The sequence below is a fragment of the Gobio gobio genome, assembly GCF_949357685.1.
Source record: "Gobio gobio genome assembly, chromosome: 3".
In the NCBI taxonomy this organism is placed as follows: Eukaryota; Metazoa; Chordata; class Actinopteri; order Cypriniformes; family Gobionidae; genus Gobio; species Gobio gobio.
This window is the reverse complement of record NC_137099.1, coordinates 67,509,224-67,525,745: the sequence shown is the minus strand read 5'-3', so window position 1 is coordinate 67,525,745 and position 16,522 is coordinate 67,509,224. Positions and strand designations below refer to the sequence as shown.

Below are 16,522 nucleotides of genomic sequence, written 5' to 3'. Positions count from 1 at the left end.
TAAATCATTATACAATGATCATATTCTCATCATCGAGCAGCCGACAGCATCTGATTGTGTTTACTCTTGCTATAGCAAACTCAGTTACAGCAGCCAGAGAAACACTAATGTTAAAAAGTCATCAAACTGCCCAACTAAAGAAAACACTGATCACCATGATGGTCAACAATTTTCACAATAAATCAAACAAAACATTTGTTAATTCTCAATAAGAGACGTCTGACAGAAATAAAGTCAGTCTGGTTAGTAATGTGTGAAGCTGGTAATGCTGTTTGTGGAGTTGTTTAATCCTCCTCTGCTGAGATCTTCAGAGATTTAATGTCTTTTTTATAGTCAGTCGTAGTTCTTGTGTTTTTCTTTTTCTCTTTCCTTCAGTGATTCTACTCATTATCATCAGGTGTTCATCACTAATGGCCAATCATCACTTAATTAATCTCTCAATTATCTCATTAACTTTAACACTGATTCAGTGTTACTTTAACACTCTGTAGAGTGGGACCAAATGTTCTCTGAGCAGTGTTAATTTAACTCTGGGGATTTTACTGTGAGCCCACATGAAAAAATACTATAGCCTAGTATATTATATTATATTATAGTAAAATTACTCTATATAGTAAAGGTACTACATCATACGGTAGTATTAGTCAATTGCTAAACTATAGTAAATACTGAGGTATACTACAATTTACTGTAGTATTACTATAGTGTGGTTCAAAAACACTATAGTATTTACTAGAGTGATTTTACTAGTATTTTTTCACATGGGGAGATTCTCACGAATTGTCTTATTTCTTCAAGTAGCCTAAATCTTTAGGACCATTAACAAATTTTACATTGTGAAATTTCACTATACATTATACTTATAATTCGTATAATACCATTCACTGTAAACACTAAACAGGCTTACAAAGCTCGTCCGATAAAAGAACGGTCATATGTAGTGAAGTATAATGTTAATTGGGCCTGTGTCCACTAGAGGGCACGCTAGTACAACAGGAGGCGATATACCACAGAATAAGCGGATGCTGTGTGTGGAGGTTCAGCTCGTGTGCTCCGTGTATACATCTGTTAATAAAGACACGTTAATTGTACAGTATCTCTCCGGCTCCCTATTCTGTTGCACTACAGAATATCACACATAACTATTTTAAGGCGAGGCTCAGGATGGGCTCTGAGGAAAATATTATCACGATGCAAAAATATTTAGATAGTCTTAAATTGTGCTTTATTTAGCACTATATATGTTTTTCTTTTGATTTTGGGCAAACTATTACCGGGACATTTTCGTGTGAGACTACTTATAATTCATCCCACATGAAAAAATACTATAGTATATTATAGTAAAATTACAGTAAAATTACTCTAGTAAATACTATAGTGTTTTTGAACCATACTATAGTAAAGATACTACAGTATATTGTAGTATATTATAGTATTTACAACACTTTGTTAATTTACTGTAGTATATTTACGGTTCAAAAACACTATTTACTAGAGTAATTTTACCATAGTATTTTTTCATGTGGGATAACACTACCTTTAACTGTAAACAGGCTTACCGATAAAATAACGGTCATAACGATTTTAAGGCGAGGCTTAAGGATGGGCCAGTTCAGAGGATCACAATGCAAAACACCCACATGAAAAAATACTATAGTATATTATAGTAAAATTACCCTAGTAAATACATAATATAGTAAAGATACTACAGTAAATTGTGGTATATTATAGTATTTACTTTGTTAATTAACTGTAGTATTTACGGTTCAAAAACACTAGAGTAATTTTACTATATATAGTATTTTTTCATGTGGGCATTTAGATACTCTTAAAGTGTGCTTTATATATGTTTTTCTTTAGATTTTGGGCGAACTATTACCTTGACATTTTCGTGACAAGTGCTTGACTGTCAACACTCGCGTAAATTATCTCAGACACAGCTGTACAATTGTATTTCACTAATACAAAAGTATTTTTTTATGTATTACTAAAGGATTTTATGTATTGCTTAAAGTATTTTATGTATGTAATGAAAGAAGGGTTAAACCACACTAATATTGTCTCTGTTCTAACGCCCCATCTCTTGACGGACATCCGCGGTGGCCAATAGGAACGCGCGGTTTGAACCAGGGCTGTCCTTCAGAAGTTTATGGTGGTCTGCTGACCGGATGGGAAAACTTTCCGCCGTCGCTTTTCTCTCACTGTCTGACAAGTGGAGTTTGACATCTCGAGGCGGTTTTATTCGTGTTAAAACGGGTTATTTTGAGTCACGGCAGTCACGCGAGTTATGAAGTGATCGGTGGAGTTTCTCCGTGGTGTTTGACTAAAGCTCGTCATGGGGAACCGCGGGATGGAGGATCTGATCCCCCTCATCAACAAACTGCAGGACGCCTTCAGCTCCATCGGCCAGAGCTGCAGTCTGGAGCTGCCGCAGATCGCGGTGGTGGGCGGCCAGAGCGCCGGGAAGAGCTCGGTGCTGGAGAACTTCGTGGGCAGGTGAGCAACATCTGTTTACTACACTCGACGGAATGCTCATAATATCACAACTTTCAGATTAACAAAAATGTTCGTAAATGTGTCTCACAAAACGTTCAGTGATCACTACTAGTCAAAAATTAACAATTCCAGACTTTAAAAGGGATAGTTAACTCAAACATTAACATTTAAAGGCCCGTTCAATGTAGGGTGACCACCATCAAACAAACCAAATGTGGGACGATTACTAAGTTTGTGTGGGACATGAAACTGAAACTGTTGTATAATCTTAAATTCAACATCACTGAGCCCAAAGGCAACAGGCATCATGCAGATAGCTACTTTTGAAACAGTTCTGACCAAGTGCAACTAAAATCCAACTAAAATAAATAATGAAACAAATAAAACAACATTAAATTAGTTAATCTTATATTAATTCATATATATATATATATATATATATATATATATATATATATATATATATATATATATATATATATATATATATATATATATTAGTGCTGTCAAACGATTAAAATATTTAATCGCGATTAATCGCATTAATGCCATAGTTAACTCACAATTAATCAAAATTAATCGCACATTTTTATTTATTCTAAATGTCCCTTGATTTCTTTTTGTCCCATTATTTTTTCTTATTTTAATGCTCTTATCAACATAGAAAAGTGGATCGGCTTGCTTTGTTCAAATGTTTGTTTTATTGAAAACAACATTGGCATACTTTAGTGTTCGATTTCACACCAACATTCTCACTTGAAGCAGTCATTCACACTTGGAGCAAATAATCGCTCACACAATGTAACACTGTCCATCAATAAAAGGGTGAAAAAAAATACTTTGTTGCACAAACAGCCCCTTCAACAGCCCTTTCTAAGGGATCAAAACAGGGTGATACAAAATAAAATTACAAAGTGCACATGCAAGGTAAACTAGGACTCCGCCTATAGTGCAGTTAAACCAGGGGTCGCCAACTAGCGGACTCCGGTCCGAATCCGGACCGCGAAGCCTTTTGACGTAGGCTAATGAAACAGTTAACGTTGCAATGCTCACTGTTGCGTTCAGACCCAGACGCGCGGTCAAGCATGCAGTGAAGAAGAGACTGATGGTGCGTTCACACCGGACGCGAATGACGCGACATGCACGCCGCTTAATCCGCGCCGCAGAATGTCTATTTGCGTCTTTGCATTGACTTAAATCACTCGCGCAAAACGCTTCATTCGCGTCTGGTGTGTAGGCTACGCACCATCAGAGCAGAAAGCAGCGCTCAAGACAAGCACTTTTAGTTGAAGACCCCTGAGTTAAACCATGGCATAATACGTTTCTCATTTCGGCGTCTCACGCTTGCCATCCACGTCTACTCTTTTAATGGCCCACAAGTGTGGGCAGCCGCAGCGTGCCTGATGTTTTGTTTCCGGTCTAGCTACATCCGGAGTGGTGTTGTAGTTTTTCTAACGTTACTAGTTGCTGCAACAGCATGTGAAAAAACTACAAAGTTTGTTAGACCAAAAAGAACGTTAATCTCGCGATAAAAAAATTGACGCCGTTAAAATAGGTTTGCGTTAACGTCGTTAATAACGCGTTTAACTGACAGCACTGATATATATATATATATATATAAAAAATTGGGGGGGGGGATTGTAGTTTTTATATATATATATATATATATATATATATATATATGTATATGTACAGAACTATCCATTCGTTTTCTGACAGGGAACACATGGAACGAATCACCGTTCCACATTTTGATTGACAGCCGTCACAACCTACTAGTGACCGTGTTTACTCCTTTCTTTTCAACCATTGGATATGGTTTAAAATACGGCTTTTGTATTTGTGTAAGGCGGGATGTTACTTCTGACGAAGCGCTGTTAAATATAGGTGAAAAACGCATGGTGCCGCAAAAATAATAAATAAAATGCTTTCTTAAAAAGGCAAAAGAACGCATGCATGTTTTCTCAATATGATCATTAAAAATCAACAGACTGCTGAAAATGCGGGACATTTTCTCAATATGCGACATGTGGGACAAGGGGTGAAAATGCTGTGCGGTACAACGCAAAGCGGGACAGGTGGTCACCCTAAATGTCGCTTTCTCAACGATTTTCCCCCCCAGCTGATGACTAAACTATAATAAACACCGACAGCCAATCAGATTCCACCCCGCTGTCGGGAGCATTTAAAGCGGCAACGCGCCCTTATAATAAACAAAACGTCATCGACGATTCGTTATAGTTGTAGTTAAAGGGATAGTTTACACAATAAAATGAAACTTACGGTAGTTTTCGGAGTTATATTAAAAAATGCCTCCTGCAGTTAAAAACACTTACGACGTCTCCAGTTACGCTTTATTCGTAAGTTGAATAGGGAAGGCGGTCCTGCGACAGCTAGATATTTTACTCTATAACGTGCTAAATATGGATATTTCTCTTACACAAACCCATTGATTCGCTTCAGAAGGCCTTTATTTGGAGATGGATGCACTTTTATGATGGATAGATGAACTTTTGGAAGCATACTATTTTACTATTTCAGTTAAACTCAATGAATGCGCAGTGTATTTGACACACATTAAACACTAGTGTGAGGCGCGCGACTGTTTCACACACACTCAAAGAGAGAGCGAGAGAGTCTTATACCACACAGAATTGACGTGCTACATGTAAACAATATTCTTTGTTGTATTTTCCTGCAAAATAATGGCGTTTATTTGGAATTATTCAGCCTTTCATGAACAGGAAGAAACGAATGCACAGACGGGAATCTCATTGGCTGGCGTGCACCTATTACTGTTTTGATATCAGCAAATCAGTTCGAATGAGCGCTAACAACGTGATTAATATTCATGAACCCAGAAGCTCATTTTTATTAGTTGAAGAATTCGTGGTATTATTATCCTATCAACTCAAATTACTGAAGTTCTATCATTAAATCATTATTTGTAACTTTTTTTGTAATCTGAAGACATGGTTGGGATAATTACTTTTGCTGTTTCTGCTATTTTTACCACTGTTTGCACCATGAGTGTATGAATAAATACAGAATTGGTTTACATTTAAAACTTGTCATTGATTATTATTGTTTGTATTGTGTGATGTTTTTCAGCACATTTAAAGCTACACTGTGTAACTTTTTTAGTTTATTCTCAGCTAAAAACACTTAGTTCTTTCAAAAATATATGTGCTCATTAATGTATATTTACTTCTTTCAAGTAATAAAGTATTCTGGTAAGTTTATAATATGCCATTGTAAACACATACGGGTGAGGGTTTGAATGCGGGTCGCCATGTTGATCCTCCATCTTGAAAGTACATTAGCCAAAGAGGGACATTCCCGTAAATTCAAGCTTGGCCTTTGGCGTTTTAACACTCGATGGCACCGTGTCCAATGTGGACGAGGTGGAACTGGAAGCCATGTTAATCTTGGACTAAATCAGCCACCGTAGGAGTTAAAACGAAATCGGAATTGAGAGGAACAGAAACTAATATTCACTGGATGGTCATACACCAGTTCACCACTAGATGGGGGAAAATATCACACAGTGGAGCTTTAAACATTACCTGCACTTTTACAGAAGACAATTATATCTGCAACTTTTCCTTTTCTGAAAAGGCTGGTGTGGAATTTTACATAAAAAAAATAAATGTATATATATTATGTATTATAGGAGCAAATGTGATTACAGGTACGTTTTACTTTAGATCATTGTTTGTTGTTCTGAGTCTGCATGCAGAATGCGGAATGATACTACATTTATCGTCATTGATATCGTTATCGCAATAAATACTAGAAAATATCGGGATAAAGTCCAAATCAAATTATAGCACATATAGACCGAGTCGAGGGCATTTAAGTTTTTTATGGACATATTTCATATACTGTAGTGCTCTAAACATAAACTGAAGCGTGTATGCGCACTTATTTCATAACGTCTTCTTCAAATGAAATGTAACGTTAGTAACGGACACTGAACTGTCTGATCACGAGTTATTCTGCTACACAGAAGACTATGTAAGTTAATAAATAGGCTGACAATTCAAACAAGAATGGGCAAAAATGTAACTTTCTTTCTGTGTTAAACTTGTGTGCCATTTGTTCAGACTGCCTTCAACCTTTTTAATGTTCTGACGCGTTTCTCCCTCGTTTGGTCAGTTGTTGTTATAGGTTAGATTTTAAAATGCTTAAAGTGCCCTCAACTTTTTTTTTCTTCTATCTCCATGGTCATATTTTAATATGCATGTGTCTGTAACGAGTGTGCTGCATGTGTTTTATTGGCTGTTGTCTCCCCACAGCATCATTTTGCGGGGCTTTGTAAACCTGTACGCCTATTAATTCTCATAGATGCACTTTTATGATGGATAGATGCACTTTTATGATGGATAGATGCACTTTTATGATGGACAGATGCACTTTTATGATGGACTGATGCACTTTTATGATGGACAGATGCACTTTTATGATGGATAGATGCACTTTTATGATGGACAGATGCACTTTTGATGCACTTTTATGATGGACAGATGCACTTTTATGATGGACAGATGCACTTTTATGATGGACAGATGCACTTTTATGATGGACTGATGCACTTTTATGATGGACAGATGCACTTTTATGATGGACAGATGCACTTTTATGATGGACAGATGCACTTTTATGATGGATAGATGCACTTTTATGATGGACAGATGCACTTTTATGATGGACAGATGCACTTTTGATGCACTTTTATGATGGACAGATGCACTTTTGATGCACTTTTATGATGGACAGATGCACTTTTATGATGGACTGATGCACTTTTATGATGGACAGATGCACTTTTATGATGGACTGATGCACTTTTATGATGGACAGATGCACTTTTATGATGGACTGATGCACTTTTATGATGGACAGATGCACTTTTATGATGGATAGATGCACTTTTATGATGGACAGATGCACTTTTGATGCACTTTTATGATGGACAGATGCACTTTTGATGCACTTTTATGATGGACAGATGCACTTTTATGATGGACTGATGCACTTTTATGATGGACTGATGCACTTTTATGATGGACTGATGCACTTTTATGATGGACAGATGCACTTTTGATGCACTTTTATGATGGACAGATGCACTTTTATGATGGACTGATGCACTTTTATGATGGACAGATGCACTTTTGATGCACTTTTATGATGGACAGATGCACTTTTGATGCACTTTTATGATGGACAGATGCACTTTTATGATGGACTGATGCACTTTTATGATGGACTGATGCACTTTTATGATGGACTGATGCACTTTTATGATGGACAGATGCACTTTTGATGCACTTTTATGATGGACAGATGCACTTTTATGATGGACAGATGCACTTTTATGATGGACTGATGCACTTTTATGATGGACAGATGCACTTTTATGATGGACTGATGCACTTTTATGATGGACTGATGCACTTTTATGATGGACAGATGCACTTTTGATGCACTTTTATGATGGACAGATGCACTTTTATGATGGATAGATGCACTTTTATGATGGACAGATGCACTTTTATGATGGACAGATGCACTTTTATGATGGACAGATGCACTTTTATGATGGATAGATGCACTTTTATGATGGACAGATGCACTTTTATGATGGACAGATGCACTTTTATGATGGACAGATGCACTTTTATGATGGATAGATGCACTTTTATGATGGACAGATGCACTTTTGATGCACTTTTATGATGGACAGATGCACTTTTATGATGGACAGATGCACTTTTGATGCACTTTTATGATGGACAGATGCACTTTTATGATGGACAGATGCACTTTTATGATGGACAGATGCACTTTTATGATGGATAGATGCACTTTTATGATGGACAGATGCACTTTTATGATGGATAGATGCACTTTTATGATGGACAGATGCACTTTTATGATGGACAGATGCACTTTTATGATGGATAGATGCACTTTTATGATGGACAGATGCACTTTTATGATGGACAGATGCACTTTTATGATGGACTGATGCACTTTTATGATGGACAGATGCACTTTTATGATGGACAGATGCACTTTTATGATGGATAGATGCACTTTTATGATGGACAGATGCACTTTTATGATGGACAGATGCACTTTTGATGCACTTTTATGATGGACAGATGCACTTTTGATGCACTTTTATGATGGACAGATGCACTTTTATGATGGACTGATGCACTTTTATGATGGACAGATGCACTTTTATGATGGACTGATGCACTTTTATGATGGACAGATGCACTTTTATGATGGACTGATGCACTTTTATGATGGACAGATGCACTTTTATGATGGATAGATGCACTTTTATGATGGACAGATGCACTTTTATGATGGACTGATGCACTTTTATGATGGACTGATGCACTTTTATGATGGACAGATGCACTTTTGATGCACTTTTATGATGGACAGATGCACTTTTATGATGGACAGATGCACTTTTATGATGGACTGATGCACTTTTATGATGGACAGATGCACTTTTATGATGGACAGATGCACTTTTATGATGGACTGATGCACTTTTATGATGGACTGATGCACTTTTATGATGGACTGATGCACTTTTATGATGGACTGATGCACTTTTATGATGGACTGATGCACTTTTATGATGGACAGATGCACTTTTGATGCACTTTTATGATGGACAGATGCACTTTTATGATGGATAGATGCACTTTTATGATGGACAGATGCACTTTTATGATGGACAGATGCACTTTTATGATGGACAGATGCACTTTTATGATGGATAGATGCACTTTTATGATGGACAGATGCACTTTTATGATGGACAGATGCACTTTTATGATGGACAGATGCACTTTTATGATGGATAGATGCACTTTTATGATGGACAGATGCACTTTTGATGCACTTTTATGATGGACAGATGCACTTTTATGATGGACAGATGCACTTTTGATGCACTTTTATGATGGACAGATGCACTTTTATGATGGACAGATGCACTTTTATGATGGACAGATGCACTTTTATGATGGATAGATGCACTTTTATGATGGACAGATGCACTTTTATGATGGATAGATGCACTTTTATGATGGACAGATGCACTTTTATGATGGACAGATGCACTTTTATGATGGATAGATGCACTTTTATGATGGACAGATGCACTTTTATGATGGACAGATGCACTTTTATGATGGACTGATGCACTTTTATGATGGACAGATGCACTTTTATGATGGACAGATGCACTTTTATGATGGATAGATGCACTTTTATGATGGACAGATGCACTTTTATGATGGACAGATGCACTTTTGATGCACTTTTATGATGGACAGATGCACTTTTGATGCACTTTTATGATGGACAGATGCACTTTTATGATGGACTGATGCACTTTTATGATGGACAGATGCACTTTTATGATGGACTGATGCACTTTTATGATGGACAGATGCACTTTTATGATGGACTGATGCACTTTTATGATGGACAGATGCACTTTTATGATGGATAGATGCACTTTTATGATGGACAGATGCACTTTTATGATGGACTGATGCACTTTTATGATGGACTGATGCACTTTTATGATGGACAGATGCACTTTTGATGCACTTTTATGATGGACAGATGCACTTTTATGATGGACAGATGCACTTTTATGATGGACTGATGCACTTTTATGATGGACAGATGCACTTTTATGATGGACTGATGCACTTTTATGATGGACTGATGCACTTTTATGATGGACTGATGCACTTTTATGATGGACAGATGCACTTTTGATGCACTTTTATGATGGACAGATGCACTTTTATGATGGACTGATGCACTTTTATGATGGACAGATGCACTTTTGATGCACTTTTATGATGGACAGATGCACTTTTGATGCACTTTTATGATGGACTGATGCACTTTTATGATGGACTGATGCACTTTTATGATGGACAGATGCACTTTTGATGCACTTTTATGATGGACAGATGCACTTTTATGATGGACAGATGCACTTTTATGATGGACTGATGCACTTTTATGATGGACAGATGCACTTTTATGATGGACTGATGCACTTTTATGATGGACTGATGCACTTTTATGATGGACAGATGCACTTTTGATGCACTTTTATGATGGACAGATGCACTTTTATGATGGATAGATGCACTTTTATGATGGACAGATGCACTTTTATGATGGACAGATGCACTTTTATGATGGACAGATGCACTTTTATGATGGATAGATGCACTTTTATGATGGACAGATGCACTTTTATGATGGACAGATGCACTTTTATGATGGACAGATGCACTTTTATGATGGACAGATGCACTTTTGATGCACTTTTATGATGGACAGATGCACTTTTGATGCACTTTTATGATGGACAGATGCACTTTTGATGCACTTTTATGATGGACAGATGCACTTTTGATGCACTTTTATGATGGACAGATGCACTTTTATGATGGACAGATGCACTTTTATGATGGACAGATGCACTTTTATGATGGACAGATGCACTTTTGATGCACTTTTATGATGGACAGATGCACTTTTGATGCACTTTTATGATGGACAGATGCACTTTTATGATGGACAGATGCACTTTTGATGCACTTTTATGATGGACAGATGCACTTTTATGATGGACAGATGCACTTTTATGATGGACAGATGCACTTTTTTGATGGACAGATGCACTTTTATGATGGATAGATGCACTTTTATGATGGACAGATGCACTTTTATGATGGACAGATGCACTTTTATGATGGATAGATGCACTTTTATGATGGACAGATGCACTTTTATGATGGACAGATGCACTTTTATGATGATAGATGCACTTTTATGATGGACAGATGCACTTTTATGATGGACAGATGCACTTTTATGATGGACAGATGCACTTTTATGATGATAGATGCACTTTTATGATGGATAGATGCACTTTTATGATGGACAGATGCACTTTTATGATGATAGATGCACTTTTATGATGGACAGATGCACTTTTATGATGGACAGATGCACTTTTATGATGGACAGATGCACTTTTATGATGATAGATGCACTTTTATGATGGATAGATGCACTTTTATGATGGACAGATGCACTTTTATGATGGACAGATGCACTTTTTTGATGGACAGATGCACTTTTATGATGGATAGATGCACTTTTATGATGGACAGATGCACTTTTTTGATGGACAGATGCACTTTTATGATGGACAGATGCACTTTTATGATGGACAGATGCACTTTTATGATGGACAGATGCACTTTTATGATGGACGCTTTTATGGACTTCAAAACAGAAACAGCCATTCTGGATATTTATTAATAGGATATTTATTAATAGGATATGTATTAATATATCTCTGCTTGTGAATGTCATACACACCTAGGATGACTTAAGGGGCAGTAAATCATGGGGTTGTTTAAATATTTGGGTGAACTATCCCTTTAAAGGCATAGATATTGTTGTTGGTGTAAACCGGCCTTAAAGGGATAGTTCAAGTTCTAAACCTGAATGACTTTATTTCTTCTGCTGGACACACAAAAGATATTCTGATGAATATAATCAAACAGTTGACGTCCATAGTATGGAAATGCACCATTTACTGACCTTTATGTTGACACAAACCCGTTTTTATGAGCGATTTCTGCAGATCTGTTCAACAATACAGCAATTCATTGTGACCGCACGCGTGTCTCTCTCCGAAAGCACCATCACAGTCGCCCATAATGTGACTCAGTTTATGGGAAGAATGACGGCATACGGGCTGGAAATGAAGATAATAACTGTGTGTTTGAGACAGATTTCAGCGTGTGCTGACTTGACATCTTCAGGATTCCTGCTTGGGCAACAGGAAGACACACACACACACACACACACATATACACACACACACACACACACATGTATGTGACAATCTCATGTCAGTGCACTTTGCTCTGGGAAGTGAAACATGATTTCTCGTCTCTAAGGGTGTGTGTGTGTGTGTGTGTGTGTGTGAGTTATTGCTCTTTTCTCAGTTTTCAGTGTGTAGTGATGAAGTTTTCACACACTCTCTCTGTTTCTCAGAGACTTTCTGCCCCGAGGGTCCGGCATTGTGACGCGCAGGCCTCTGATTCTCCAGCTGGTCTACAGTAAAGCGGGTAAAACACACATCACACCTTCTTACACACATCACATCCTCGAAATTATATCACAATAATACATTATGATGGCGCTAAAAATCATCTTTGAATTACAGTTTGCTCACAAAGAAAACGGGGTTTCTGCGGGTCTTAAAGGTGCAGTGTGTAAGTTTTAGCGGCATCTAGCGGTGTAGCTCGCCCCTCCCTTTCAGAGCACATAGAGAAGCTACGGTGGCCCACACAGGACAAACATGTCGAAGAGCAGTTTAAGGCCCTTAAAATGTCTTACATTTCATCAGAAAGTCTAAAATTCAATATCATGGCATTAAATATGATTTCTGCGTTGCGGGAATGGAAGAATCCGTTCATAAAAACTGTAATTTACTGTATAATGCAGATCAAATGTATGAATAAATGAACAGTCGGTCCATCTCTTAAAGGGCCAGTTCACCCATTAATGAGAATCCTGTGGTCATTTCCTGGCTCAAACCCCTCAGGCTTTCCTTCATCATATAAAGCCATGGAGTCTCTCCAGAACATCTGGAATCATCCGCTCAATGATCCGTATGGATCAGTTTCTCTTTATGAACTTTCTGAAGTTGCTTAGCCTGTCAATGGAGGACAGAAATCTCTCATTTCATTACAAATCCCTTCATTTGTGTTCAGAAGATGAGTTTGGCATATTTAATCAGAGCATTAAGAAGTCGATTTATTCCAAAAACACGACTAAATAACTCAAACGCACACTAAAATGAACAGGGAATATGATATTAATAATGTGATTATGGTGTATTAATGTGTGTTTCTGTAGAGTATGCCGAGTTCCTGCACTGCAAGGGCCGCAAGTTTGTGGACTTTGACGAGGTTCGGCTGGAGATCGAGGCGGAGACGGAGCGGATCACAGGGTCCAATAAGGGGATCTCTCCAGTGCCCATTAACCTGAGGGTGTACTCGCCCAATGGTGAGCTCCTCTGGGGCTGTAGCTCCTCCATCTTCAGTTATTGATCTGACCCCCTCTCCTCCATCTTCAGTTATTGATCTGACCCCCTCTCCTCCATCTTCAGTTATTGATCTGACCCCCTCTCCTCCATCTTCAGTTATTGATCTGACCCCCTCTCCTCCATCTTCAGTTATTGATCTGACCCCCTCTCCTCCATCTTCAGTTATTGATCTGACCCCCTCTCCTCCATCTTCAGTTATTGATCTGACCCCCTCTCCTCCATCTTCAGTTATTGATCTGACCCCCTCTCCTCCATCTTCAGTTATTGATCTGACCCCCTCTCCTCCATCTTCAGTTATTGATCTGACCCCCTCTCCTCCATCTTCAGTTATTGATCTGACCCCCTCTCCTCCATCTTCAGTTATTGATCTGACCCCCTCTCCTCCATCTTCAGTTATTGATCTGACTCCCTCTCCTCCATCTTCAGTTATTGATCTGACTCCCTCTCCTCCATCTTCAGTTATTGATCTGACCCCCTCTCCTCCATCTTCAGTTATTGATCTGACTCCCTCTCCTCCATCTTCAGTTATTGATCTGACCCCCTCTCCTCCATCTTCAGTTATTGATCTGACTCCCTCTCCTCCATCTTCAGTTATTGATCTGACTCCCTCTCCTCCATCTTGAGTTCTGGATCTGACCCCCTCTCCTCCATCTTCAGTTATTGATCTGACCCCCTCTCCTCCATCTTCAGTTATTGATCTGACCCCCTCTCCTCCATCTTCAGTTATTGATCTGACCCCCTCTCCTCCATCTTCAGTTATTGATCTGACTCCCTCTCCTCCATCTTCAGTTATTTATCTGACCCCCTCTCCTCCATCTTCAGTTATTGATCTGATCCCTCTCCTCCATCTTCAGTTATTGATCTGACCCCCTCTCCTCCATCTTCAGTTATTGATCTGACCCCCTCTCCTCCATCTTCAGTTATTGATCTGACCCCCTCTCCTCCATCTTCAGTTATTGATCTGACTCCCTCTCCTCCATCTTCAGTTATTTATCTGACCCCCTCTCCTCCATCTTCAGTTATTGATCTGACCCCCTCTCCTCCATCTTGAGTTCTGGATCTGACCCCCTCTCCTCCATCTTGAGTTATTGATCTGACCCCCTCTCCTCCATCTTCAGTTATTGATCTGACCCCCTCTCCTCCATCTTCAGTTATTGATCTGACCCCCTCTCCTCCATCTTGAGTTATTGATCTGACCCCCTCTCCTCCATCTTCAGTTATTGATATGACCCCCTCTCCTCCATCTTGAGTTATTGATCTGACCCCCTCTCCTCCATCTTGAGTTATTGATCTGACCCCCTCTCCTCCATCTTCAGTTATTGATCTGACCCCCTCTCCTCCATCTTGAGTTATTGATCTGACCCCCTCTCCTCCATCTTCAGTTATTGATCTGACTCCCTCTCCTCCATCTTCAGTTATTGATCTGACTCCCTCTCCTCCATCTTGAGTTCTGGATCTGACCCCCTCTCCTCCATCTTCAGTTATTGATCTGACCCCCTCTCCTCCATCTTCAGTTATTGATCTGACCCCCTCTCCTCCATCTTCAGTTATTGATCTGACTCCCTCTCCTCCATCTTCAGTTATTGATCTGACCCCCTCTCCTCCATCTTGAGTTATTGATCTGACCCCCTCTCCTCCATCTTCAGTTATTGATCTGACCCCCTCTCCTCCATCTTCAGTTATTGATCTGACCCCCTCTCCTCCATCTTCAGTTATTGATCTGACCCCCTCTCCTCCATCTTCAGTTATTGATCTGACCCCCTCTCCTCCATCTTCAGTTATTGATCTGACTCCCTCTCCTCCATCTTCAGTTATTGATCTGACCCCCTCTCCTCCATCTTGAGTTATTGATCTGACCCCCTCTCCTCCATCTTCAGTTATTGATCTGACCCCCTCTCCTCCATCTTCAGTTATTGATCTGACTCCCTCTCCTCCATCTTCAGTTATTTATCTGACCCCCTCTCCTCCATCTTCAGTTATTGATCTGACCCCCTCTCCTCCATCTTGAGTTCTGGATCTGACCCCCTCTCCTCCATCTTGAGTTATTGATCTGACCCCCTCTCCTCCATCTTCAGTTATTGATCTGACCCCCTCTCCTCCATCTTCAGTTATTGATCTGACCCCCTCTCCTCCATCTTGAGTTATTGATCTGACCCCCTCTCCTCCATCTTCAGTTATTGATATGACCCCCTCTCCTCCATCTTCAGTTATTGATCTGACCCCCTCTCCTCCATCTTCAGTTATTGATCTGACCCCCTCTCCTCCATCTTGAGTTATTGATCTGACCCCCTCTCCTCCATCTTCAGTTATTGATCTGACCCCCTCTCCTCCATCTTGAGTTATTGATCTGACCCCCTCTCCTCCATCTTCAGTTATTGATCTGACCCCCTCTCCTCCATCTTCAGTTATTGATCTGACCCCCTCTCCTCCATCTTCAGTTATTGATCTGACCCCCTCTCCTCCATCTTCAGTTATTGATATGACCCCTCTCCTCCATCTTGAGTTATTGATCTGACCCCCTCTCCTCCATCTTCAGTTATTGATCTGACCCCCTCTCCTCCATCTTCAGTTATTGATCTGACCCCCTCTCCTCCATCTTGAGTTATTGATATGACCCCTCTCCTCCATCTTGAGTTATTGATCTGACCCCCTCTCCTCCATCTTCAGTTATTGATCTGACCCCCTCTCCTCCATCTTCAGTTATTGATCTGACCCCCTCTCCTCCATCTTCAGTTATTGATCTGACCCCCTCTCCTCCATCTTCAGTTATTGATCTGACCCCCTCTCCTCCATCTTCAGTTATTGATCTCACCCCCTCTCCTCCATCTTCAG

The 16,522-nt window shown here is 39.4% G+C and overlaps 1 protein-coding gene across 4 annotated transcripts in view; it reads left to right on the top strand.

The window, feature by feature from the left end:
• The first annotated feature begins 2,134 nt into the window (after positions 1–2,134).
• The window catches only part of dnm2b (dynamin 2b), a 54,848-nt gene continuing 40,460 nt past the window's right edge, over positions 2,135–16,522 (top strand). For all 4 annotated transcript variants that reach the window (XM_079812542.1, XM_079812541.1, XM_079812540.1 and 1 more), the window contains exons 1-3: positions 2,135–2,496; positions 12,634–12,707; positions 13,501–13,650. In XM_079812542.1, coding sequence (XP_079668668.1) covers positions 2,336–2,496; positions 12,634–12,707; positions 13,501–13,650 — 385 coding nt within the window. In that variant the 5' untranslated portion in view covers positions 2,135–2,335. The remainder of the gene's footprint in view (positions 2,497–12,633; positions 12,708–13,500; positions 13,651–16,522) is intronic.